Source organism: Miscanthus floridulus, chromosome 11 (genome assembly GCF_019320115.1).
Source record: "Miscanthus floridulus cultivar M001 chromosome 11, ASM1932011v1, whole genome shotgun sequence".
Taxonomy (NCBI): domain Eukaryota; kingdom Viridiplantae; phylum Streptophyta; class Magnoliopsida; order Poales; family Poaceae; genus Miscanthus; species Miscanthus floridulus.
In genome coordinates, this window is record NC_089590.1 from 16,959,583 (window position 1) to 16,985,463 (window position 25,881).

Below are 25,881 nucleotides of genomic sequence, written 5' to 3' on the forward strand. Positions count from 1 at the left end.
GAATCCTTCTGTTTTGTATCCTCTTGCCCTCCTCAGTAAATAAGGGAGGCATGGGCTCCTATAGAAGTGATCGAAAGATCAAGAGGCTAATCGACTGAACCAACTAAGAACCTTATGATACCACCGTGCAATCCCCTACCAATCTCTCTCTTGATTCCTCCATTGTAAGAACCCTCGACTGGGCATTCCTAATACGAAGAACACTATACTGCTGGATGTAGGGCTCAGAAGCCCGAACCAGGATATATCGTTTTGTGTCACTGAGTGTTTTGAGTGTCCAAGCCATCAGAGATCCACACACCGACCTTCGACGAGCAAGACAATGTTTGTCGTGGTTGCGAGCCCACGATAACGACAATGGAGGATGACAAGTTCAAAGAATGCTGGGAGGAGGAGGAGGATGCACTACGGTAGAGATGAGATAGCACAAGGGTGTCCATGATGGTGAGATCTAGTCACGACAAGAGATGGGAGACTGGAGGCGAAAGGGAGGGTGGGATGCCACCTAACAAGTGGGTCCAAGTGCCATACAGAACGAGCAATTGCTCTTCTTTTTGATGTAGCTACAACAGTTGTTGCAAAAAAACATCATTTGAAAGTACTGCATGCATGCATGCAGCAGCCGCCGCAACCCAAAGAAGGGCAACCGATCAAGACGCTAATGTTCAGATTTTGCCAACGTGGACTACCAACTCATCAAAACTTCTTTAGTATCTTAATACACCGCGTGTTAGCTCTAGAGGGGTTGTTTTCTCTGATTTGGGTTTTTCGAGAAACTGGAGACCTCTATTCTAGCTTTCATATCTTAAGTTTTAAATTTTTAGATTTGCTTATTCATCCGCTCTAGGCGATATCCTCGGTCTTTCAATCATGCTACGTATTGAGCTTTTGGTGATTTTAACATGCAAAGGGCCTTTAGAGGAAGAGCATTTTGTGGAGCGGGTACACGAGGAACAAGATGGTCCATGAACCCAACATGAACTAATTTTATTCTATTTTCAATCCCCATGGGGGCAAAATAGGCCCTATCTTTCTCCCTATCTCCTAATAGAGGAATTCACCATCCAAAATTGGGATCGGGGTTCCATTGCCATATCTATTTATGTCCCTTAGAGCATCTCTCGATAATTTGTAAACCCACTCTCAATCTTGTTTTTTTCATATGATAGAAAAAAAGTCCACTCCAATAATTTCTTATCCCAACTTCCAATGTGTCTGCACATGGAAAAACGAAGGCATCCACACACAATCCCTATTGGTGTTCGCAACCTTGGTACTATTTTTTTTTCCTTTGTCTCACCATTGCCCATGAATGCCGCTTCCGCATGAAGGTTTACCATAATTGAATCTACGACCACTATTTTTAGATATGAAAATATCAAGAGATAGAGTAGTCACTGGAGATTTGTTTTGGAGGTTTTGAGTATTAGTTATGGTGCCAAAATAGCAGACCACGACTCGATCGCTGTTGTCTAGAGGTTTTCTAGAATTGGATCTTCGACTATTATTTTCAGATTTGCGAATATTAAGGGATAGAACCGTTCGTTTTAAAGGTTACATGTGAGCTAAGATGTCAGTGATGACCGACTATGGCGATGAGTTATTTCGTTGATGGTTGGTGTCTCAGTCTTATATAAGCTAACGATGTATAGATCTTTTTAGAATGAGCAAAATGAAATGTTGGTGAAATGTTTTTCCACACACAATAGTTTGTAGAAAAGTTGTAAAACCTGGTTTTGGGTTCAATTTTTTTAGATATTGTCATAGATGCTCTTGAAAACGAGTTTGGTATGAAGGTATTTTTAGACTACGCTACGGTGATTTCATCAACTTATAAAGAGCCCAAACGGATCACGACACACCCTACACACCCAGCTCACAGGGAACAGCCTGGAGCCCTGGACAGCGAAGAGTCCAGATTCCAGCCAACGCACAAGCACAAGTTCGCCGAGGAAACTTGTTGCTAAAGGCACGCAGGCAGCACGCACGCAGAAGGTAGCAGCGGGTCACGGCACCCTTCTCATCGGGCATCTGTCACAAGCCCACCCTCCTCACAATCCAAGCAAATCCGCCGAACACACAAAAACCCTAGACCGCCCGCGCCCAGCCCAGCAGTGTCTCTCCACCGCCGCCGCCACCTCGTGCTCCCCTTGCCCTCGCATCGCGGGATGGAGCACGACGCGCACGCCGAGGCCCCGACGCACGCCGTCCAGCCATCGGAGGACGCCACCGTCGATGATTGGGCTCGCGACGACGCGGAGCCCATGTCCGTCGAATCTGGCGCTGCCCCCGCGGAGGTGGCTACGGCGGATTCCGGCGTTGATGCCCCGCACACGCCCGCGCCCTCGCCCTCGGCCGCGGTCGCGTCAGGTTCCCTTCTCGGCCCTGCGTACCTCTCTTTTGCTCGTGCTGTTATACAGCTTATTTGCTTAGATCTAAGCCTATTAGGCGCCGATCAGTAGTGCTAGCACGCTCGATTACGCGTAGGGTAGGGTTTATGAGGGTCATGGTCTCGTTTTATAGAGGTTGCTGGTTTGCTGCGGCGGGAAACAGATTAGGACGATGGAGATTATGTTGTGGCAGGGATCTCTGCTAGTTCGGTTGGGTGCATAATTTGTTGGAAGCGAAATTCAACTGCTAGATTTACCTGGTTCAAACCAGCTACTGTAGCCAGGTGTGAATCAAGATTCTTGAGTGTCCGTTGTTTTGGCATGATATGCTTGTGGTTCTGTGCCCCGCTATGAGTAAGTTGACGACCATCCGTAGGCCTATAGTTTGTACCGTAGCAGTTTGTGCTTCTGTTTCTTTTGTCGGTTTGTAATTGTGATTCCGTGACCCGTCCTTGAAAAGTTTTTCTTTGGCTGAGCTTTTGTTGTTGCCGTGTGCTTGATCAGACAACAATTAAGCCATACATTTGCAGTTTCCAAATAAGTGTGCTTGATCAGACAACATTTAAAGCGATGCATGTGCAATTTTCAGGAACATACACGGGGATATCCCTTGGTGTATGTTGTTTGCTGATGATGTAGTGTTAGTATACGAAAGCCAGAAGGGAGTAAATAGGAAACTAGAGTTATGGCGGCAGACCCTTGAGTCTAAAGGTTTTAGATTGAGCAGAACTAAAACCGAATACATAAGATGCGACTTTGGCGGAGTTGTACACGAGGAGGGAGATGTGAGTTTGGAAGGTCAAGTAGTGCCTAAGAAGGATACCTTTCGATATCTGAGATCGATGCTACAGAGGGATGGAGATATTGATGTGGACGTTAGCCATAGAATCAAAGCAGGGTGGATCAAGTGGCGACAAGCTTCTGGCATTCTCTGTGACAAGAGGGTACCACAAAAGCTAAAAGGCAAGTTCTATAGACCGGCGATGTTGTATGTAGCAGAATGTTGGCCTACAAAGATTCGACATGTTCAACAACTGAGTGTTGCAGAAATGCGTATGTTGCGATGGATTTGCGGTCACACAAGAATGGACCGAGTTCGGAACGATGATATACGTGATCGCCTAGAGGTAGCACAAATTGAAGAAAAGCTTGTTCAACATCGGTTGAGGTGGTTTGGCCATGTCCAAAGGAGACCTCCAGAGGCACCAGTGCATTGTGGAGTCCTAAGCCAAGCTAATAATATGAGGAGAGGTAGAGGAAGACCGAAATTGACATGGGGGAGGCAATAAAAAGAGATTTGAAAGCTTGGGATATACCTAGAGATCTATGTTTGAATAGGAGTACTTGGAAAGCAGCTATTGAAGTGCCTGAACCGTAACTTGGGGCTCTTGGTGGGTTTCAACTCTAGCCTACCCCAACTTGCTTGGGACTGAAAGGCTATGTTGTTGTTGTTGTTGCATGTGCAATTTCCAAAAAAGTGGCTGCTGAAGTGTGGTGCTGCTTAGGAAGGCTTAGTAGCAATTAAGCGCATAGGGGAAGGGTGTTGCCTATCTCCTAAGCATGTTAGGTGACCAACTTTTGGGGCACTGCTGATTTTCATGAATGGAAAATCCCTTGAGTTGGATTTTTCATTAGAGCAAGTGAGGGAACTTGTGACAAATATGGTTCGAAATTCTTATTTGATATGCAATAGATGCTCCTTTACCCATTTGTGTGCACCTTGTGGTTCATGTAGACTGCCACATGCTCCTCCAAAGACCCTTGTACCTCTCATCCTCATGCAGCCACAGCTAGAACCCGGCAAATGAAAGCACTGCCCCACTGATCTGCTTCGTGTCTGGATGCTCTTATGCAACATGCCTGCCATAGACAAACATGTAAAAAACTATTCCTCCTAGTCCAACTCAATGTTCGATAAGATCAAGGTTATAAAAGACTCTAGCCGACTAAACGTAGGTTAAACGCGATTAAGCGTTTGTGCTTTTTTATATATTTTAATTTATTTTATTTTCCTGGCAACACATATGGCTCAGATTAGATGCCCAACTTGAATGTCAGAAGAAATTGTAACATATTCAGGCAATTTTGATTCCAATTCTTGCAAAGTTGCAAAGAAGTGGTGAAGGGACTTGCAATTTTGATCCCTGCATGCCCTTTTTCCCTTTTCACTGGCTCTTCTGTGTGCTTTTTTCCTTGCCCACCAGCCGGCGCGGTCACACATAGCCCACCAAACCAGCCAGGCCGCCGCTTTTTCGCGTTTTTGTGCCGCTTAAGCACTGCCCCACGCCTACGCACACCGCCTGGACGTGTCCAGAGTTTTATTGGATGCCCAGGTCTTAAACGAGACGCTAGGGTTCTGTTTCAGGTTTATTCGTGAGTAAACATAAGTTTAATTAGGCTGTTTAGAACCATGGATATGACTTATCCACTGATTCTATGTTTCCTTGCACAAAACAAGAAGAGAGTTGGCATTCTGTTCCTCACCATTTTTGTAGCGCTCCCAAAGGTAGTTCTCTGCCTTTTTTTGTTGGCTTGCATAAAAATTTTCGGATCCCTTTAGAAACCCTAATAGGTGGGCATGTTCCATTTATAAAATCTAGTGCTGACAGCACAACATATTCTTAAGTTTTTTTCCATTGTTCCCGCAAGAAAACATGGGTTGGTCCTTTGTTCTGACCATACAAAACGGTTTTTTATGCATGGGATAAATTTGGAACCAGACATAGGAGGCTCACTCCCCTTTGCACGCTTTTTGTTCCTACAATATAATTTAGGGGATCCTGGTCAGTTTAATTGCTTCTTTGCCTTCGCCCATGAGTCATTTTCTCCTTTCTGAAGAAATGACTCAGATATATATAACAAAGATGTCCAATCTTGGGCTAATGGTGACCTAATAACCTGACAGTGTGACCAACCGACTATGTTGAATGTCTTATTGTTCTGGCCTGGGCTTGCAAGATGGCAAGCTGTTTATGCCTGTGTTAATTTCCTTTCTCATTGACTAACTTTGGAAAGTTCTATTTAGTTTGTCAAGTCTAATAACAAGAAATTCTAATGTCATCCCTCTGGTCATGGATCGTTGTTTTAGAGAAATGACTGAAATGCCTTTTCACTTAATGAGGCCAACTATTTGGATCTGCCTTTATAGTTCTCATTTTCTGATGGAAAGTGACATGCATAATGAAATTGTTGCTATGTGCTAACCTGGACATGTACTTTCAGGTGTCAAGGAAATTCAATCATCTCTTCAATCCTTGGAGCTTAAAACAAATGGTGTGTATTAAATACATCCTTGTTTATGTTTTTTAGTCCTATCATTGTTATTGAAAACCCTTTGCTAATTTTGTACCTTGCCCACCATTTCATGTAAATTTGGTAAATTACAACCTTAATTTTCCTTATGGAATAATATTAACTTTTTATTGACAAGCTGATTTTCAATTTTGATTATTATTATGTACTTCTTCCATTGAGCTTCAAGTAAATTTCCTAGAGAGGCTTTTGATCCAGGCCCAGGTTTTGTTGCATTTTGATGTTTCGGTATTTTCATCTGAATGATGGTTTGAACTATTGCTTCATGGTGCTGCACAGAAACTGAGTCATTTTATTATTAGAATTCCAAAATAGTGGATACTGCTTGGGCCTGTAGTTTTTTCTTATTGTTATACAGACTCTTACACAACCCAACTTTTCTATCGGTGCAGTTGCTACTCAAGAAGATGCTCGTGTGGTTGAAGACGATGTAGATGAAACAAAAAGACACTTGAATGTGGTTTTCATTGGCCATGTTGGTATGTTCAATTTTATTGTTAGCTAGATTGGTGCTTACAGAATACTTAATTGATTGATGTGTTCCTGTGTAATTGTTGACTGTGTCTGATGTATGATTGTGTAATGGGGTTAACTATTAAATGGTGGAAAAAATTTGGTTTTTGCGAGAATTTAGCTGTTCTTTGGTGGTTCATGATTGGATGTAAATATCTTGATACTTTGAAACTTAGATGGGGCCATTTTATCATATTTAATGCTTCAATGGAGATTGAAAGACAAAGACCTCTATTTTCCATGTAATTGATATTTTCATCTGGATTCTTAAAATATTTTCCTTGCAAACTCTCATTAGTTACAGGCCAAAAGATTGTAGTACTATCAACTTAATCTGAATCCATCAAAATAACAAGATGACATTGAATCTATGTTTACATGGAAAAATCAGTCCATTGATTGTTTGGCTCTAGTTTACAATTTTAAAAATCTGTTTTCTATCTATATGTGTCTTTTGTTGTTCAATATATGACATACTTTTTGATTCTTGACCTGATCAGTTGATTTACTGTAGTTCCACATTTGAATTTCTTATTGGAGTTTTATGCTAGTTTTCTTTTTTGCTTGTGCCTATTCCTTTAAGCCCTAAATAAATCTTCCGATGTTAATGGGAACGTGCAATTTTCATAGTGCGCACTGCCAGCAGGGCTCGCCATTAGTTAAATGTCAAGAGGTCATCATGAATTAGTAAATTTCCAGTGGTCTGGAATCCTTTCTCCTAAGCGCTAGGCAGAGTCACCGCCTAGAGAACGCCTAGTGTCTTTTGTATCCTTGTACGCCACCTATTGCTGAAAAGTTTGAACTGAAGTGTTTATAAAGGGTATTATAGTAAAAGGTCGCTTTAATTGATTTGCAGCAGCTGAACTACAGTCATCAGTAATAACTCAACAGTCCGCTTCATGGCTCATGTTTCCAGCTTGTACTTCCCCTCTGCCATGACATATTCCCTTGTTTCCCTCTTCCCTCAGCCTTGAATGCTACAAGATGGAAGCTTTTGCTTCTCTTTCTGATCATTATGGACCTGTTTCGTAGAGCTCTAGCTCTATGAAAACTGGAAAGGGTGCCAGATTGTGTCCCAGCCTCGTAGATTCTGAGCAAGGTGGCTGAGTTTTTTTTTTACACTGATTCACTTCTCCAAGTATCAGTAGTTGATATATCTGCTTAGAATTCTTAGCTTTTAGCTTCTTCTGTCTTGCTCCAATTATATTTTTCTATTGTCTGCTTATTGTTCTTGACTGGCATATTTAAGAATCACAATGGTTGTGGTTTATTTCATGGCTGCTTCCATTTGTTAAAGGTCATAAATAAATGTGTTAATATTAACTTCATTGTTGCATGGATCCAGATGCTGGAAAATCAACTACTGGAGGACAAATATTGTTTTTAAGTGGTCAAGTTGATGATAGGACCATCCAGAAATATGAGAAGGAAGCAAAGGATAAAAGCCGAGAAAGCTGGTGAGTAGTTCATTTTTGTTGCAAATAAGTCTTGAGGCTCGTGTGGCTATTTGCAAAATTGAGTATTTGATTTTAACCATGATGCATTTTGAAATCAGAAGACATGTTTATATTACTGATAAAATAGATGCTACTTTTTGTGTGTCTGCTGCTGTTTCATTACAAGCACGCTACTGTATTGATTTTTTCCTAGGTCCCTCTTTTTCGTCTGACGTTTTTTTAATTATCTTGTGAAAGTGCGAACAGTAATATATGAAAAATGTCCTTAGAATGAACCTACATATACTTATTGTTGCATTGAATTGTAAATAACCATTGCATATTCTTGCCTTTGCTATAAGTGTGGCTATTTACTTTGTATAGCGTGGAAAACATTCCCTATTTGACTTATAAAGGAGCAGGTAAAGATTATTTGACAATTGCTGTCTACTGGGGACAAACACTTCCTTTGAATGAATGAAAAAATTCGATAAAAATGCGTGTGCTGATGAGATATGCTTTGAATATCTACAATTGCTAGACAAGGGAAGCATGATAATATTGTGTAGTTCTGGTAAACTGAGAGCATAGGAAACTAGAGAGTTTTTGGTTTCTCACTATTTATGATCTTAACCTCCTTGTTCTTTGTAAAGAAACTAGAGCACCGTGTGTGAAATTGTATAACTGCTGTTACGTTAAACATCAGATGCACTTGTTTGTATGGTATAAGCTAGACCACCGTATTCTTCAACCATATGACTGATATTATAAGGATTTCAGGGAATGAACTTTTAATGGTAATCTTAATTCAGTATTGTTGATTTGTTTATTCCCTTGTATCATTTCATGTTTTAGCCTTTGTCTGCAGTTTTTGTTTTTCCTTTCTACATTTTTTTTCCACACCGGTAACAACAGAATTTCATTACGATAGTAACGAAATTACAGAGTTCAGTACGCATCGTTCAGAAAGTAAAACGTAACAGAAAGAACCACCCCATAAACAATCTGGATGCTCTTATTCGTCTGTTGCAAAATTTTGTCTCTTCCATCTGATACACTGTTAATGATTTTAATTTCTAATTTCTAATCAAAATACTTGTAGGTACATGGCTTACATCATGGACACAAATGAGGAAGAAAGGGTTAAGGTATCATTTTGTTATTTGGCTTCTAGAGTCCAATTTGTTTTTATTGTGTTAAATCTTTAATTTCCTTTGGTATTGATGAAGCGTGCCCTTTGTTGAAGAACATTTGTTTTACTGTGATTTATCTAATTCGATTGGCGTAACCTGATGTGCTTTTCAAAATTATAGTCCGAACGCACATAAAATCTTTTGCCTAGTGGTTCTCTTTGTTGTTTTTGTCATGCTTATGATTCTTTTGCATGAAGGGTGGGCCTGGTGCAAGCGGTAGAGTCTTACCGCCTGTGACCGGAAGGTCCCGGGTTTGAGTCGCGGTCGCCTCGCATTGCACAGGCGAGAGTAAGGCTTGCCACTAACACCCTTCCCCAGACCCCGCACAGAGCGGGAGCTCTTTGCACTGGGTACACCCTTTTTTTTATGATTCTTTTGCATATTCTTTTCATGTGTTCAGGGAAAGACTGTTGAAGTTGGTAGAGCCCACTTCGAGACAGAACACACAAGATTCACTATCTTGGATGCACCGGTATTTGCTCTCACTATGTTACATATGTTACTAATGCAAGTCTGGGCTCCATGTACTTTAATTGTAGTTTGTTATTTTATTATATTTCTTTGCATGCGCTCTATTCGCATCTGTTTGGCCACAAGTTACTTCCTGCCTTCCAGGTGACTGGATCTATTATGCGAACTGTTATAATTCTAATGTTGCTACTGAATCCATTTGGCTGATTGTGGTTAATGACCGGAGCAACTGGAAAAAATATATAGTTGGCTTTTAATGTCATATTTTGTTGTCTCTCTTCTATAATTTTGCCTTCAGGACTGTAGACATAAAGGCATCTGTTATTAAAGTAGGATTGACTTCTCTGTCACGTGTTAGCACAGGAAACCTGGGTCACCATTGCAGGGAGACCATGTTGTGGACTACCATGTTATGACGTAATATACTAAATTACTAATGTATACTTCTGAGAAACAAAATAATTTTAAAAAATTTAACCACAGGAACTCAGGGGAGAAGATGTCTCCTTGGTCTGTCTTAAGAGAGGGGAGTTCCAAATCTTATAGGGCATGACCTACTAGTACAAGCATGGGTGTGCGTGTGCTTGCCTCTCTGACAAGAGGCTCTGCTAACCTATAACATATATAGAAGACAAATAATTTCACATATACAACATGAGGCCTAGTAATTTTGGTGTACTTTCAAAGTGTGTTATGTCATCTCATAACTCTTTTCCAGATTAATGCCATTGATTAGTACAGGTTTTGTCAGCAGTCTGAGTAATTAAATTTTAATAATTCAATAATTTGGTAGCACTGCTAATTCATATTTCTATCTCACTTGTTGGGTAGACATGCAAGCGCTCAACATGTTTATTGTACTTGCCACCTTTTACTGTGTTCAGGAAATATATCTTGCACACCTATGCTGTTCCGTATACACTGTTGAATCCTTGATAGATGGCCACTACCCTTGAGCCTTGACACTTTTCCATCACTGTTTACAGGAACTGTTGATTGATTGAACTTAATGCTTGTTTCCTATATGGTGCTTGTTTAATCAAATGATTTGGTTTTGCAGGGTCACAAAAGTTATGTTCCAAATATGATAAGTGGTGCATCTCAAGCTGACATTGGTGTTCTGGTAGGACTCAAGTCATTGTTTGTTGAACTTTCTAACTTAGCCATTAGTTTTGTTTATATATAATTTCCTTTTTAGGTCATATCTGCTCGAAAAGGTGAATTCGAAACAGGTTATGAAAGGGGAGGACAGACCCGTGAACATGTACTACTTGCGAAAACTTTGGGTGTTGCTAAGCTGGTAGTTGTAATAAATAAGATGGACGAACCTACTGTTAAATGGTCTAAGGAAAGGTATACCTGATAAAACATCTACTTATCTTTTTTATGGTGTAACTTGTACAACTGGAGGAAAATAATCAAATTTGTTATCCTTTTTCAGGTATGATGAGATTGAAGCAAAAATGGTTCCATTCCTTAAATCTTCAGGGTACAATGTTAAGAAAGGTAGGTTTTATTCCACTTCTTTTTTGCCTAAAAGTATGAATTATTGTGAGCACTTCTTTTCAATCTTGAGATTCATCATTGCTATTTATTTCTACTGACTGAAGTTCTAGTTTTCATGCTTTCAAATTGTGCCTCAGTATTGAAATTTCCTCAACTGATGTCTCTTTGCCTCATGTTTCAATAACTAAAGCTAATTCCACCGTTGGCTTTGCTAAACTCAATCAGAGGCCATATCAGCTTCATTATTTATTAATTGCTTTGTTACATTATATCATCATCAATATCTGACCCTTTTGTCTGACTGTCATTGTCTTTGTTGTCAGATGTGCAATTCTTGCCAATATCTGGTCTTGTGGGAACCAATATGAAGACCAGGATGGATAAAAGCATTTGTAGTTGGTGGGATGGCCCTTGTCTTTTTGAAGTTCTGGACCGTATTGAAGTTCCTTTACGCGACCCCAAAGGTCCAGTAAGGTTAGATAGTTTTTCTTATCTTGTACTTCATATACTGCACTCAGAAAGTATATAATTCTTTGGACATACAATGACTAATATGTAACTTGGTAATCATTTGAAAGTATTTGCTGTGAAACCACTTTTCATGGCAAATCTATTGATATTATTTTCACAGTAGTCACCTAAAAACAGTTTTGTATTAGTCATGTGATCATTTTTTGTGGCTTTATGTAAATGTTAGAATTTGGATGGCCCTTTTCATGATTCTTTGCGTATTTTTGGTTGTGTAATCTCATGTTGAAAACTACTTATTTTGATCGTGTGCTAAATGTATCATCTTTATATTTATTTATAACAAAGCAGGATGCCGATTATTGATAAATATAAGGATATGGGCACTGTTGTAATGGGCAAAATAGAGTCTGGCACTATCAGAGAGGGTGACAGTTTGTTGGTTATGCCAAATAAGGTATTCTTTCCCATTCCTTCTACTGTAATATACTTGACACTTATCTCCTTGAGCCAATTCAGTTTTACAATACTCTTGCTGTAACAGTCCCATGTGAAAGTCATTGGTTTGAACTTGGATGAGAGCAAAGTACGTCGTGCTGGACCTGCTGAGAATGTTCGTGTCAAATTGTCCGGAGTTGAAGAGGAGGATGTAATGGCTGGTTTTGTACTTTCAAGTGTTGGTAAGTTTATATTCAGGATAAAGTAGTATGATAACATCCTGTGACTAGACATGTATATGCATTAATAGGGTGTTTGGTTTGAGAAATCAATTCATCCTAGATGATGCATCATGAGTTCATTCCTCAAATTTGGTGGAATGACTTCATTCCTCATACTAGTACTAATTATTAGCTTGTTAGGAATGAGGTGATGATGGATGAACCCATCCCATTCCATGAATCAAACAAAACCGAGGAGTGAATAGATGATGGACTAACTTATTCCTCAAACCAAGCACAAGTCACTGCAAGCTTAGTTCCCCCATGCCAATCTGAACTGAAGGGTGAGAATGAGTTGTACTGTGATAATGAACTGGTCCACTGGCAGCACAGGATGAGTTCTGTGTTCTTCTAAACTATTTCCTCCAGTCCAAAATATAGGTTGTTTTGGTTTTCTAGATACATAGTTTTTACTATGTGTCGGTGTTTCGAGTTACCACCGACGAGTAAATTTGTATTATTGCGCGTCTGGCTCGGATGGTGTACTTAGACGACACGAGGTTTATACTGGTTAGGGCAGAAAGTCACTACGTCCAGTTCGTCGCTGCTGCTCATGTTACTAGCACCGAAAGTTTGTAGTAGGGGTTATAAACAGGCGAGAGAGAAAGGATCCTAAGTCTCTGGTGAAAGGAGTGAGTGGGTGCTGAGAGCTTGATCGCTGCTCACCTGTGCGTTCGTGTCGTGCTCTTGTGCGGATCTGTATCGGATCTTGATGGGTCGATCGGGTCGGGATCCCTTTCATGGGGCACCCTGTTTTCCCTTTTATAGGCCAAGGAAAAGCGCGGGTTATAGCGGAGGAAAAGGAGAAGAACGAGAGAAAGGTCTCCAGGATCGCCAGGTCCTTCTCCTTTATGTGGGTCCCGCCAACCCTATAGATGTCAATAGGGACGGCTCCACGTCGTGGTCCTGTCCGTTACTGGCGCCATGCGCAGGCGTCATCCGTCGGTCATGGCGCTCCACTCCGTCCTGGTGGATGTCGTGGTGAACTAACGCGCCTGTCAGTGTTCGTACGAGGGTTAGACAGAACAGCACCGGTACGCTCGACGCTGTTATTGATGTGAATCCTCAGGTATGGCCCGTCATGGCCGCGGGTTACATCGGGGCGTGCCGGTCTCTTCCTTGTTGTAAGTTTTGACCCAGGCCTATACGCTTCGAACTAGAGTGGTTGGCGGCAGTATAGGTCCCCGTCGGGCGAGACGGAGCCCGCACCCAAGGGTTCTGGCGAGGCGGAGCTTGGGGCCTCGGGGTCGGGTGAGGCGGAGCCTGTCCCCAGAGGTCAGGCGAGGCGGAGCCCGCCCCCGTAGGTCGGGCGAGGTGGAGATCGCAACCTCGGGGTCGTGCGAGGCGGAGATCGCATCCTTGGGATCGGGCGAGGTGGAGATCGTGGCCTCGGGGTCGGGCGAGGCGGAGCCCGCCCCCGGAGGTCTGGCGAGGCAGAGCCCGCCCACCTGGGGGTCAGTTGGAGCTATAGGCGTGCTCTTGACTGCTCGGTTGAATCAATGTTGATGACCATTAGCTCCTCCTTTTCGGGTACCTTAGTATTGGTCCCCGACAGTAGCCCCCGAGCTTACGGAGGAGTAGAATACTCCGTCGGAGGCTTTTTCGAACGGGAGGACTTTGAGGTCCTTGGATTTTTCTTGTCGCCCATGGCGTGTCCTAGGGACGGCGATTTTCTTACGTCGTGATCGGGCCTCTCGGGGGTATAGCCGTGAGATTTGGTGGGTCAGAAAAGGTCTTTCCTGATTTTGAGCCAACGGGGGTCTGTCGTTCTGCGACCGTGCGTTCGGTCTCCTTGCAAGTCCAACTTTCGTCGAGCCCCCGCACCATCCACATCCTGAAGGAGAACGACCTAAAAGGGTCGGGCGTCATCGGGGCCTACCACGCGAGGAGGGTGGCACCATTGATGACGCGCATGCTCCCGCTATACGTGATGGCGCGCCTGAGGCATCGTTCGACGGAATGACGCTCGCTGAGGGAACGCTCCCCAACTCTGAGATCGCGCAATGCATCAAGGAGGCGATGGAGCCTTTGTGGGATGACACGGGTGCCGCCCTCGACTTCGTCTACCCGATGCAGGGGCATCCTCCGATGCGGCCGGAGCTAGGCTACGTCGTCTTTGTAAGTTTCCCTTTCTCCTGTCTTCAATTGATTTTTCAACCCCGTGGGACTAAATTTGAGAGGGGCGGGACCAGCCGAGGGACCAGCCGAGGGCTCTGTTGCCGAGGGATTCAGCCGTGAGGGCGGCGAATCGCGCCACGGGCGTGCGGCTGAGGAAGGCAAAGGAGGACTAGAAGATGAAGAAGCAGCAGAAGCTACGGGTGCGTGAACGAGGGGAGGACACTGACAACGATGAGGACGATGATGATGGTGACGACGACGAGGTGATGAAGAAAAAACGGTAGCCGACAATATTGAGTGGGACAAACTGGAGAACGAGGATGCGCTGATAGGCATCGGTTCGTCCTTGCAGGCGTCGGGAGCCATCCCATCCCATGGAGGGGAGGGTACGTCTGGGGGGCCAGCGGAGGCGGGACGTACCGTCGGCCTGCCCCAGGAGTCAACAGAGGCGGGCGGCTCTGCCGTCACGCCGAGGTGCCAGCTGAGGCGGGTGGCCTTGCCGTCGCGCCCCAAGAGCCAAGGGGAGCGGGGCGTGCCGCCAACGTGCCCCAGGAGCTGCCCGGGGCGAGCCACTCTACCCAGGAGCAGGGGGCGGGATAGAAGCGGCCTCGCTCTGACGAGGCGGAGCAAGGGTTGGGTGGTTCGTCCCCCAAACGCATATGCCGCCCGACTGCGCCGAGGTGAGTTATCAATTCCTCTGTTTTCCAGTTTTAGTCGGATTTCATCGTGACTTGTGTTTTTCGTCCTTTGCAGCGTTGGCAGGCCGCGGAATCCCTTGGCGCTGGCGCCGAAGAAGAGCATCGCCCTCCAATCGGGGTGGCGGCCATCGGCTGGTGTCGCGTTTGTTTCGGGCGTGAGCGGCGCCAGTGGGACCACGTCCTCGGCCGTCGGGCGCCGCCCATGGTGGCGCCTGTGCCCTCGACGGGACGGGCGGACGCAGACGTTTAAGGGTCGGCTTCGAACGTCACGGAGCAACCGGTGACGGTCGCGATGCTGCTGCCGACGGCGGGGTGGATGGGGCTGCCGACCGCGCTTGTGGCGCTGGTCGTTGTGGGCCTGACGCAACCGGTCGTGACCCTACCGACGCAGGTGGAGGTGGTGGCGGCCGTGACAGATGAGTCACAGCCAGACGCGACCACAACGTTGCTCGAGGCATCGGCGCGACCCGTGCCATTGGCGGCCCAAGTGACGACGCCTAGCGTGGTGTTGGGAGAGAGGTTCGCATCCGCACCGCTGACCCCTTCCATCGTAGGAGGGGGCGTCCCGACGGGGACGTCACGGCGAGAGGGGTCGGCGGCGCTTGGGGCCGACGGGGAGCCGTCCCTAACCCTGATGTCGGTGGGCAGCGGCTCGCCAGCGCGGGGCTAGCCCCTGCTCCAGTGGACGGATCCGCAGGATCTGGCGTCGACGCTCATTATCCTTGATGACGCCACTGACGTAGGGATCGCGTCCGTGCTCGAGGCCCTGGACCATGCCACGGGCGCATTGCACGATGTTGTCGTTCCCTCCGGCCGGGTATTGCTTGATCATGCTTCTTGCCATTTTCTTGCTCTATATACTTTTTGTATCCTGACCATCGTCTTTCTGCTGTCCCTTATAGCTCGCAGCCGGGGGAAATCTCGGTTCATTCGTCAACAGAGGAAATCTCGGTTCATTCGTCGAGGAGGTGCAACTACGCGGGGAGGTGACAGCTCAGCTTGTTGCCGCCCAATAGAGGGTGGTCGAGCTGACTTCCCTCGCTGAGGAGGCAGCCAATCTTCGGTCGCGGGTGTCCGAGGCCCGTCGAGACGCTGACGAGGCCGAGAAGGTGTTCGAGGCCCTGTCGGCGAGGTCGCGGAAGGATAACGAAGAGGGTGCCAGGGTCAGGAAGGAGTGGGATGAGTTGCTCTAGAAGGACGCCGAAACCCACCAGCGGATCCTTGACCTACTGGGCGAGGTTGAGAAAGAAAGGGATCTGAAGCTGGGAGCCAAGAACCTATCGGCCCTAGAGGAAAGGGCGAGCCTAGATGCCACGGCGGTCGCTCAGCTGAGCAAGGAGTGGGACGAGCTGATCCAAACCACGGAGAGGCTCCGCTCGAAATACAACACGGCTCGCGAGGAGTTCAACCAGGCTTTCCGAGAGCGTGACCAGGCCTGCCAAGAGCACGACAACGAGTAGCAGAAGGTCGGCTCCCTCCAGGCCGAGCTCGAAAGGGAGACGACCCGGAAGCTGGAGGCGAAGAGCGTTGCTGCCGGGCTAGCCATGGATCTCGCTAAGGAAAGGAGAAATCTTCAGGCGGAGAGTGAGGAGCTCGATATCTTGAGCGTCGCCCTTGGAGTGGTCTACGACGACCTTGATGTGGTGCGGTCGAGGGGGACCAGCTAGCTCGCGGCTCGTGCCGTCGAGATCACGACTTGGTGCGCCAGCTCGAGAGGAATGCCCTTCGTGCAGTCATGATAGAAGGCATAGTTCTCCCCCGGAGGGGCTAGTTAGATAGGTCGGGCGGTCGTTCTTGTGATAAGCTGACAAGTTCTGACCCTTGTGCTTTGTTTAAACAAACTTGTTATTTCGTTTGAACAAATTTGTTCTTTCTTTTTGTGTGTAAAAAGGGGTTAATGCGTTTCGACCCTTCCTGTTGTTAAGACCATAGAGCTTGAGGTGTGCGTGAGAAACTCTGATTGCGATGGTAAGCAAGAGTGCCGTAGCCGCTAGGGTGTAGGTTTCTTGTAGTCCGATCAGCCTTACTCAATCGTTCGCTTCCGCAAACCATGCCTCTATGTTTTTAACGTGAGGAAAGGGTCGGGCACAGCGACTGTTTCAGCAAGTGTATGTATATACCCTTATCAGCCGCCGTGTGAGGCTTGACCCCTTGCCGTTGTCGGGGTCGGGTTTCACTAAAGACCGAGAGACGATAGCGAAACTAGTAGCAGAAAGCGTCTCTTGTTTTAGAAACGTTATCCTTAGTTTTTTGCACGTATCTACTCCCTAAGATCTGAGCCATCGTTCTACGACCGCGCATTCGGTCTCCTTGCGAGTCCAACTTTCCTTGAGCCCCCGCGCGCAGCGAGGGTCCGGTCGAGGGTCGGCTTGTCTTTGCGATCGTTACCCTATCTGCAGTTTTCGCAACCAGAGGGGTTGAGCTAACGTCACTTGCCTCGATGGCTCGAGTGACGCGCTCGGTGAGCTCGCTAATGGGCATGTCTGAGTGAAATCCAGGTCCGTCATTCGTGACGGGATCGGCATAGCCCTCATGTGGCATTCCACTGCTCCTTAACCCATCTCCCAGCAGATGCCCGAGTTGTTTTGGCGACCGACTCAGGTTGTCTGTTGGCCTCCTCTCAATGGCGATTCTGTGGGCATGGCTCGAGGTTAGGATCGAAAGAGAAGGTTGAGATGACCCTGTCCACTTCTGAGCGGGTCGTGCAAAGGCCATTGGGGCTCATCTGCGTTTTCTCCCCCGACTCTGTTTGACGTGAGGCGGCCTCAAGCCCTTCGCGAGCCGGCCTTCAAACCTCGGTTGGTCGGATTCCCGAGTTGGGGTCAGGAGGCTCGAGCCCCCAAGCCCTGTTGGGCTCGGTAGGGGTTGGCCGAGTTTTATGCATCACCACGTCTGCGGTTTCTGGAACCGGAGGGGCTGAGCTAACGACACTTGACTCGATGGCTCGAGTGTCGCGCTCGGCGAGCTCGCTAACAGGCATGCCGAGTAGAATCTGGATTCGTCGTTCGTGATGGGGTCAGCATAGCCCTCATGTGGCATTCCACTTCTCCATAACCCGCCTCCCGGTAGATGCTTGAGTCGTTCCGGAGACCGACTCAGGTGGCCCATTGGCCTTCCCTCGATGGAGATTTTATGGGCATGGCTTGAGGTTAGGATCGAACGAGAAGGTCAAGATGACCCTGTCCATTTCTGAGCGGGTTGAGCAAAGGCCGCTGGGGCTCATCTGTGTTTTCTCCTCTGGCTCTATTTGACGCGAACCGACCTCGAGCCCTTCGTGGGTCGGCCTTCAAAACTCGGTCGGTCATCGCTCATCGGATAAGATGACTACCGCTTCGTGATGCGACACGAAGCGTTGTGATGCAATAATTGCATATGTGCGATGCTTGGACGTATGGGATGGATGAATGTATGGATGAATGTATAAAAGCATGCATGGGAATGGATGAATGAATGATCATGCACTGGAAAAGCGGAATGGGGTTGATAAAGTTACCTCGATGGCTCGAGTGATGGGTTTGGGGAGCTCTTAGCAGATATGTCCGAGTGGAATCCGGGTCTGTCGTTCGTGACGGAGTCGGCATAACCCGCATTGGGCCTCCCACTGCTCCTTACCCATCTCTCGGCAGCGGCCCGAGCCGTCCGATCGACTTGGGTGACCTACTAGCCTCTCCTTGATGGAGATTCCGTAGGTTGGCCCCTCCAAACCCATCCTGGGAAGGCGGAGGCTAAAGCTCAGAGTGCGGGCAACTAACTCTGTTCATGCTGGTGAGTAAAAATGCCGTAGCCGCTAAGGCGTAGGTTTCTTGCAGTCCGACCAGTTTTACTCAGTGTTTGTCTCCGCAAACCTTGCCTCTAGTTTTTTAACGTGAAAAAGGTTGGGCACGGAGAATGTCTACCGAATAGACATACTCTTACCAGGCCCCGAGTGAGGACAGACCCCTGGCCGTTGCTGGGTTCGGGCGTCACTTAGAGATTGTGGTGTCGATAGCGAAACCAATAGGAGAAGACGTGCATAAATTAAGGGTGACATGTCTCTCGGTAGCGGCCCGAGCCATCCGATTGACTTGGGTGACCCGCTAGCACAGGACTTACCTTGATGGCTCTAGTGACGTGTTCAGTGAGCTCTTACCGGATATGTTCAAGTGGAATGCAGGTCCGTTGTTCATGACGGGGTCGGCATAACCCGCATGGGGCATCCTACTGCTCCTTGCCTGCCTCTCGACAGCGGCCCAAGCCATTTGACTGACTTGGGTGACCCGCTGGCGCAGGATTTTTCTGCGGAGATAGAGGATGAGATCATCCTCCCCAAAAATTTAGGCAGATAAGACGGGTGGCGAACTCGTAACAAGTGAACAAGCTCTTAAATTTTGTTATGGCTAAACAGATTTTTAGCCCTTCTCCCTCTTTTGTATAAAAAGGTTAATGCGTTTTGACCCTTTCTGTTGTTAAGGCTGTAAAGCCTGGGGTGCGGGTGAACAAACTCTAATCATGTTGGTGAGTTAAAACGCCATAGCCGCTGGGTCGTAGGTTTCTTGCAGATCGACCAGTTTTACTCAGCGTTCGTTTTCGCAACCCTTGCTTCTAGGTCTTAACGTGAGAGGGTCGGGCATAGAGAATGTTTGCCAGGTGGATATATTCTTAGACGCGTACTGACCCTTTCCGTAGTTAAGGCTAGAAAAGCTCTGGGTGTGGAAAAATCTCTGATCACGCTGGTGAGCAAAAAAATGTTGTAGCCGCTGGGGCATAGGTTTCTTGCAGTCCGACCAGTTTTACTCAGTGTCTGTTTTCGTAACCCTTGCTTCTAGGTCTTAACGTGAGAGAGGGTCGGGCGTAGAGAATGTCTACCGGGTGGATATACTCTTAGACGGGTACCGACTCTTTCCGTTGTTAAGGCTAGAAAGCTCGGGGTGCGAAAAAAACTCTAATCACGCTGGCGAGCAAAAAAAACACCAGAGCCGCTGGGGCATAGGTTCCTTGATTCCGACCAGTTTTACTTACCGTCTGTTTCTGCAACCCTTGCTTCTAGGTCTTAACGTGAGAAAGGGTCGGGCGTAGAGAATGTCTACCGTATAAATACACTCATATTAGCCCCTGAGTGAGGCCCAACCCCCTGTCGTTGCTGGGGTCGGGTGTCACTATAGATCAGAGAGTTGGTAGTGAAACTAATAATAGAAAGTGTGCGTATATTAAGGGTAAGAATGACGTAGCTGTTCGATGTTCCAGGCATTGACAAAGACTTCGCCGTCGATGGTCTTGAGCTTGTAGGTGCCTGGTCGGAGCACCTTTGCGACGACGTATGGTCCTTCCCATGGCGGAGAGAGCTTGTGGCGGTTCTTGTTGCTCTGGACGAGGCGGAGCACTAGGCCCCTGATGTTAAACGCCTAACCCCGCATTCGACAGTTGTGGTACCGGCGTAACGCTCGCTGGTACTTGGCCAAGCGGAGGAGGGCAACGTCCCGCGCTTCATCTAGCTGGTCCATGGCATCCTCGAGGGATGCCTTGGATCCCTGTTCATCGTATGTCCTAACCCTCGACACTCCATAATCGAGGTTGGTCGAGAGAATAGCCTCGGAACCGTAGACCATGAAGAATGGTGTATAACCGGTGGTCCGGCTCGGGGTCGTACTCAGGCCCCAGAGCACCGCGGGAAGCTCCGCGACTCATCATCCGCCAAACTTGTTCAACCGGTGGAAGATCCTAGGCTTGAGGCATTGTAGAACTATGCTATTTGCGCGCTTGACCTGCCCGTTCGTGCGGGGTTGCGCCACGGCGGTCCAATCGATGCGGATGTGGTATTCATCGCAGAATCGGAGGAACTTCTTTCCGGTGAACTACGTGCCGTTGTCCGTGATGGAGTTCGAGGAAAAACAACACGGCTTGCTTGGACTTGATCACGGCGATTGGTCGAGCCTCTATCCACTTTGTAAACTTGTCTACGGTGACGAGCAAGTGCGTATAGTCCCTGGGTGCCCTCTTGAGAGGTCCGACCAAATCGAGCCCCTAAACCGCGAACAGCCACGTGATGGGGATCGTTTAGAGTGCTTGGGCCGGTAGGTGGGTCTACCGAGCGTAGTATTGACACCCTTCGCAGGTGCGCACGATATGTTCAGCGTCAGCTACCGTGGTTGGACAGTAGAAGCCTCGCTAGAATGTGTTTCCGACCAGGGTTTTAGGCGCAGCATGGTGACCATAGACTCCACCGTAGATGTCGCTCAACAACCTCTTCCCTTGTTCGATGGGGATGCAGCGCTGCAGGATCCCGGTGTGGCTTGCCTGTAGAGCTCGCCCTTAATAAGGACAAAGGACTTGACGCGATGCACTAGCCGCCAAGCCTCTATTTTGTCCATCGGCAGCGCCTTACGGAGGAGGTAGTCGAGGTAAGGCGTCCTCCAGTCGTCCAGAGGGTCGGACTCTGTCGCTGGATCTTTGTCAAGCTCCATGACTTCAGTGTCGGATGGAGCTGATGGCTGGTTAGCCCCCAAGCCCAGGGCAGGCGGCCCGCCAACGGCTTGTTCTGGCTCCTCGTAGCGGATCGAGGGCTTGTATTGATTGCTGGCGAAGACGCCCATCGGCATCGGCTCTCGGTCAGACGCCGTTTTCACCAGCGCATCAACCACCTCGTTGAGACACCTCAGGATATGATTGAGCTCGAGACCGTCGAACTCATCCTCCAGCTGGTAGACCTCTTGGCAATATGCAGCCATCTTGGCGTTGTGGCAGCTTGATTCCTTCATGACTTGGTCGATGACCAGCTGGGAGTCACCCTGGATGTCGAGCCGTCGAATACCCAGCTCGACGGCGATGCGTAGGCCATTGATGAGTGCCTCATACTCGGCCAAATTGTTGGAGGAGAGGAAATGGATGCGAACCATGTACCTCATGCGTACCCCGAGGGGCGAAACGAAGAGTAGCCCCGCGCCGACGCCTTCATTAGCGATCCATCGAATTACATCGTCCAGTACTCTTGGTCGACGGCTGCTGGCGGCATTTGGACCTCGGTCCACTCTGCAACGAAATCAGCCAGCACTTGGGACTGATGGCTGTCTGAGGGGCATACGAAATGCTTTGACCCATCAGCTCGAGTGCTCACTTCGCGATTCTTCCTGTGCCATCCCGGTTTTGGACGACCTCGCCAAGAGGGAAAGACGTCATGGTCGTCACCGGATGTGACTTGAAGTAGTGACATAACTTTCTCTTGGCGATGAGGATGGCGTATAGGAGTTTTTGGATTTGGGGGTAGCGATTCTTAGAATCGGACAAGACCTCGCTAATGAATAACTTTTTCTTGGCGATAAGGATGGCGTATAGGAGTTTTTGGATTTGGGGGTAGCGAGTCTTAGAATCGGACAAGACCTCGCTAATGAAGTACACGGAAAACTGCACTTTGAGGGCATGTCCCTCTTCTTCTCGCTCCACCATCAGGACGGCGCTGACCACTTGCGTGGTGGCGCTGTAATGTAGAGCAGAATCGGTTCCACATAGGCCGGAGGGACCAGGATCGGCGCCTTCGTTAGAAGCTACTTGACCGTGTTAAGTGCCTCCTGGGCCTTGGGCGTCCATTCAAAATAGTCGTCCTTCTTCAGGAGCCGATAGAGGGGGAGACCTCATTCGCCGAGGCGCGAGATAAAACGGCTGAGCGCGGCGAGGCACCCTGTAACTCGTTGTACCCCTTTACGTTCTGAATCAGGACCATCCCTCGTGATGGCCGAGATCTTTTTCGGGTTGGCTTCGATGCCACGCTCAGAGACGATAAAACTTAGCATCATACCCCTTGTGACCCCCAAAAACACACTTCTCGGGGTTGAGCTTAATGTTGTTTGCTTGGAGTTTCGCAAAGGTTTGCTCTAGGTCGGCTATGACCTGGTTAGCCCGTTAGGACTTGACAACGATGTCATCCACGTAGGCTTCAACGGTTTGCTCGATGAAGTCCCCGAAATATTTAAGCATACAATGCTGGTACGTAGCCCCCGTGTTTTTTCAGACCGAACGGCATCGTGACGTAGCACAACGACCCAAATGGGGTGATGAAAGATGCCGTGAGCTGGTCGAACTCTTTCATCGCGATTTAATGGTACCCGGAATATGCATCAAGGAAGCAAAGGGTTTTGCACCCTGAGGTTGAGTCGACTACTTGGTCTATGTGTGGCAAAGGAAACGGATCCATCGGACACGCTCTATTGAGACCCGTGTAGTCGACACACATTCTTCATTTCCTACTTTTCTTCGTACCAGAACAGGATTGGCTAACCACTCGGGGTGGTATACTTCCTTAATGAACCCGGTCGCCAAAAGCTTCGCAATCTCCTCGTCAATGGCCCTACGCTTCTCGTCGAAGCGACGCAGGTGCTGCTTCACTGGCGTGGAGCCTGGCCTGATCTTCAAGGCATGCGCGGCGATTTCTCTCAGAATGCCTGGCATGTCTTAGGGTTTTCACGCAAAGATGTCTCTGTTGGCGCGGAGGAAGTCGACGAGCGTGCTTTCCTATTAGGAGGAAAGTGTGGTGCCAATGCGCACCACTTTGCCCTTGGAGCCGCTAGGGTCTATGAGGACCTCCTTGGTGCCCTCTACAAGCTCAAAAGACTTGGCCGACCATTTGGGGTTGGGTGCTTCTTCAGCGACCTCCTTCCTGATGGCCGCAAGCTCCTTGGAGGCGATGATTGCCGCTGCGTATTTGCAGCACTCGACCTCGCACTCGTAGGCGCGCTGGAAGGAGGTGCCGATGGTGATGACCCCGCACGGTCCCGACATCTTCAGCTTCAAATAGGTATAATAGTTTGGGACGGCCATGAACTTCGCGTAGCATGGACGTCCCAGGATGGCGTGGTAGGTTCCGTGGAACCCGATCACCTCAAAGGTAAGGGTCTCTGTTCTGTAATTGGTCGGATCCCCAAAGGTGACAGGCAGGTCGATCTGCCCAACTGGCATGGCTGGCTTTCTAGGCGTGGTAGGGCCCCTGCATCCCTCTCGACCTCGTCATAAAGGTCGTTCGTTGGGGTAGCCTCTCCCTCGTGGATGCTTTCGACGTGTCCCTCGGGGGTACCTGCCATGAAACATTCACGAGAAGGGTGATGGCTCCCCCCACTGGAGTCAGAGTCGGATAGCGACCCCAATTCTCCCGCGAGGAGGTCATGGAAAGATTCCACGACATATTCGGTCATCCCCATGAGCTCATCGTTCACGGAGGATGGAGGCGTGTGTTGCGCCACAGGGTGGCCAACGGTCTCTGTGGTGTTGCGGAGACCGGACGGGAGCGCTGTCGAGGCGCTCTGGATGAGGTATTCCAGGGAGAGCGGCTCTCCTCCGGCAAGCTACGTCATGACGTTGGCGAATGAGAAGGTGAGGTGACGCAAGTCCTGCACCAACCCTCCCTCCATCATGACGATGAAGTCCAGGTTCCCGAAGCGCACGTGCGTGTCCAGGACCCAGCTGACGTCGTGAATAGCCATCCGAGGCCTGGTGTAGATGTTGAGACACGCAAAAGGCCCCTACCTGGCGCGCCAACTGTCGGTGTTTCGAATTACCACCTACGAGTAAATTTGTATTATTGCGCATCTGGCTCGGATGGTGTGCTTTAGAGGATACGAGGTTTATACTACTTCGGGTAGAAAGTCCCTACGTCCAGTTCGTCGTTGCTGCTCGTGTTACTAGCACCAAAAGTTTGTAGTAGAGGTTATAAACGGACAAGAGAGGGAAAGGATCCCAAGTCTCTGTTGAAAGGAGTGAGTGGGTGCTGAGAGCTCGATTGCTGCTCACCTGTGCGTTTCATGTCATGCTCTTGTGCGGATCTGTATCGGATCTTGATGGGTCTATCGGTTTGGGATCCCTTTCATGTGGCGCTCTGCTTTGCCTTTTATAGGCTAAGGGAAAGCGTGGGTTATAGCGGAGAAAAAGGAGAAGAACGAGAGGGAGGAAGGCCTCCAGGATTGTCGGGTCCTTCTCCTTCATGTGTGTCCCGTCGACCCTGTAGATGTCAACAGGGACGGCTCCACGTCGCGGTCCTGTCCGTCCCTGACGCCATGTGCAGGCGTCATCCGTCGGTCTTGGCGCTCCACTCCGTCCTGGCGAACGTCGTGGTGAACTGACGCGCCTGTCAGTGTTCGTACGAGGGTTAGGCAGAACAACACCGATACACCCGACGCTGTTCTTGATGTGAATCCTTAGGTATTGCCCGTCGTGGCCGTGGGTTACATCGGAGCATGCTAGTCTCTTCCTTGGTGTAAGAGTTTTGATCCAGGCTCATACGCTTGGAACTGGAGTAGTTGGCGATGGTTTGGGTTCCCGTCGGGCGAGACGGAGCCCGCATCCAAGGGGTCTGACGAGGTGGAGTTTGGGGCCTCAGGGTCGGGTGAGGCGGAGCCTGCCCCCAGAGGTCGGGCGAGGCGGAGATCGCGGCCGCGGGGTCGGGCGAGGCGGAGCCCACGGCCTAGGGGTCGGTTGGAGCTGTAGGCGCGCTCTTGACTGTTCGGTTGAATCAATGTTGATAACCATTAGCTCCTCCTCTTCGGGTACCCTAGTATTGGTCCCCGACACTATGTATCTAGACATTGTGTATATGACGGCGTATAGAAAAAGCTATCTACCTAGAAAAGCCGAAACAACCTATGACTTGTGATGGAGGGAGTAATGTCTTGTGGGCTGTGCTGGGCAAGAATTTAGTGTTTGCTCGAGGGCCTTTTCTTTTCTGTTATGTGTGCAATTGTTCAGGAATGTTGTGATGCTTCATGCATTGTGTACACATGCGAAATTACAAATATGTATGATTTATTTTACTTTATATAATTTTAGACCTTGTTGACATGTTTTCATCTAAGGTTTCTATCCATGCAGCTAATCCTGTTGGTGCAGTTAGTGAATTCATCGCTCAGTTACAGATTCTCGAGTTGCTTGACAATGTGAGTAATCATGCTTCTTGAATAATATTACAAAAGAACTAGAGTCCACTTGTAATCTTGCAGCAATTTAAAAAATGTTTTGAAACAAAAGAAGGTCCCGGGTTTGAGTCGCGGTCGCCTCGCATTGCACAGGCGAGAGTAAGGCTTGCCACTAACACCCTTCCC

The 25,881-nt window shown here is 48.1% G+C and overlaps 1 protein-coding gene across 1 annotated transcript; it reads left to right on the forward strand.

Moving 5' to 3' along the window:
• The first annotated feature begins 1,967 nt into the window (after positions 1-1,967).
• LOC136494587 (uncharacterized) lies at positions 1,968-25,776 on the forward strand. The gene is made up of 13 exons (XM_066490745.1): positions 1,968-2,370; positions 5,613-5,663; positions 6,095-6,181; positions 7,561-7,672; positions 8,754-8,799; positions 9,245-9,316; positions 10,376-10,438; positions 10,514-10,668; positions 10,757-10,821; positions 11,145-11,295; positions 11,641-11,746; positions 11,834-11,969; positions 25,652-25,776. The coding sequence occupies exons 1-13, from the start codon at positions 2,169-2,171 to the stop codon at positions 25,735-25,737; spliced, it is 1,332 nt and encodes a 443-aa protein (XP_066346842.1). The 5' UTR covers positions 1,968-2,168; the 3' UTR covers positions 25,738-25,776.
• The last annotated feature ends 105 nt before the right edge of the window (positions 25,777-25,881 follow it).

Coding starts and splice junctions, on each gene's coding strand:
- LOC136494587 (XM_066490745.1), top strand. CDS start 2,169: ATGGAGCACGACGCGCACGCCGAGGCCCCGACGCACGCCGTCCAGCCA. Junction 7,673..8,753: donor GATAAAAGCCGAGAAAGCTG/GTGAGTAGTTCA, acceptor AAATACTTGTAG/GTACATGGCTTACATCATGG. Junction 11,970..25,651: donor TTTTGTACTTTCAAGTGTTG/GTAAGTTTATAT, acceptor CTATCCATGCAG/CTAATCCTGTTGGTGCAGTT.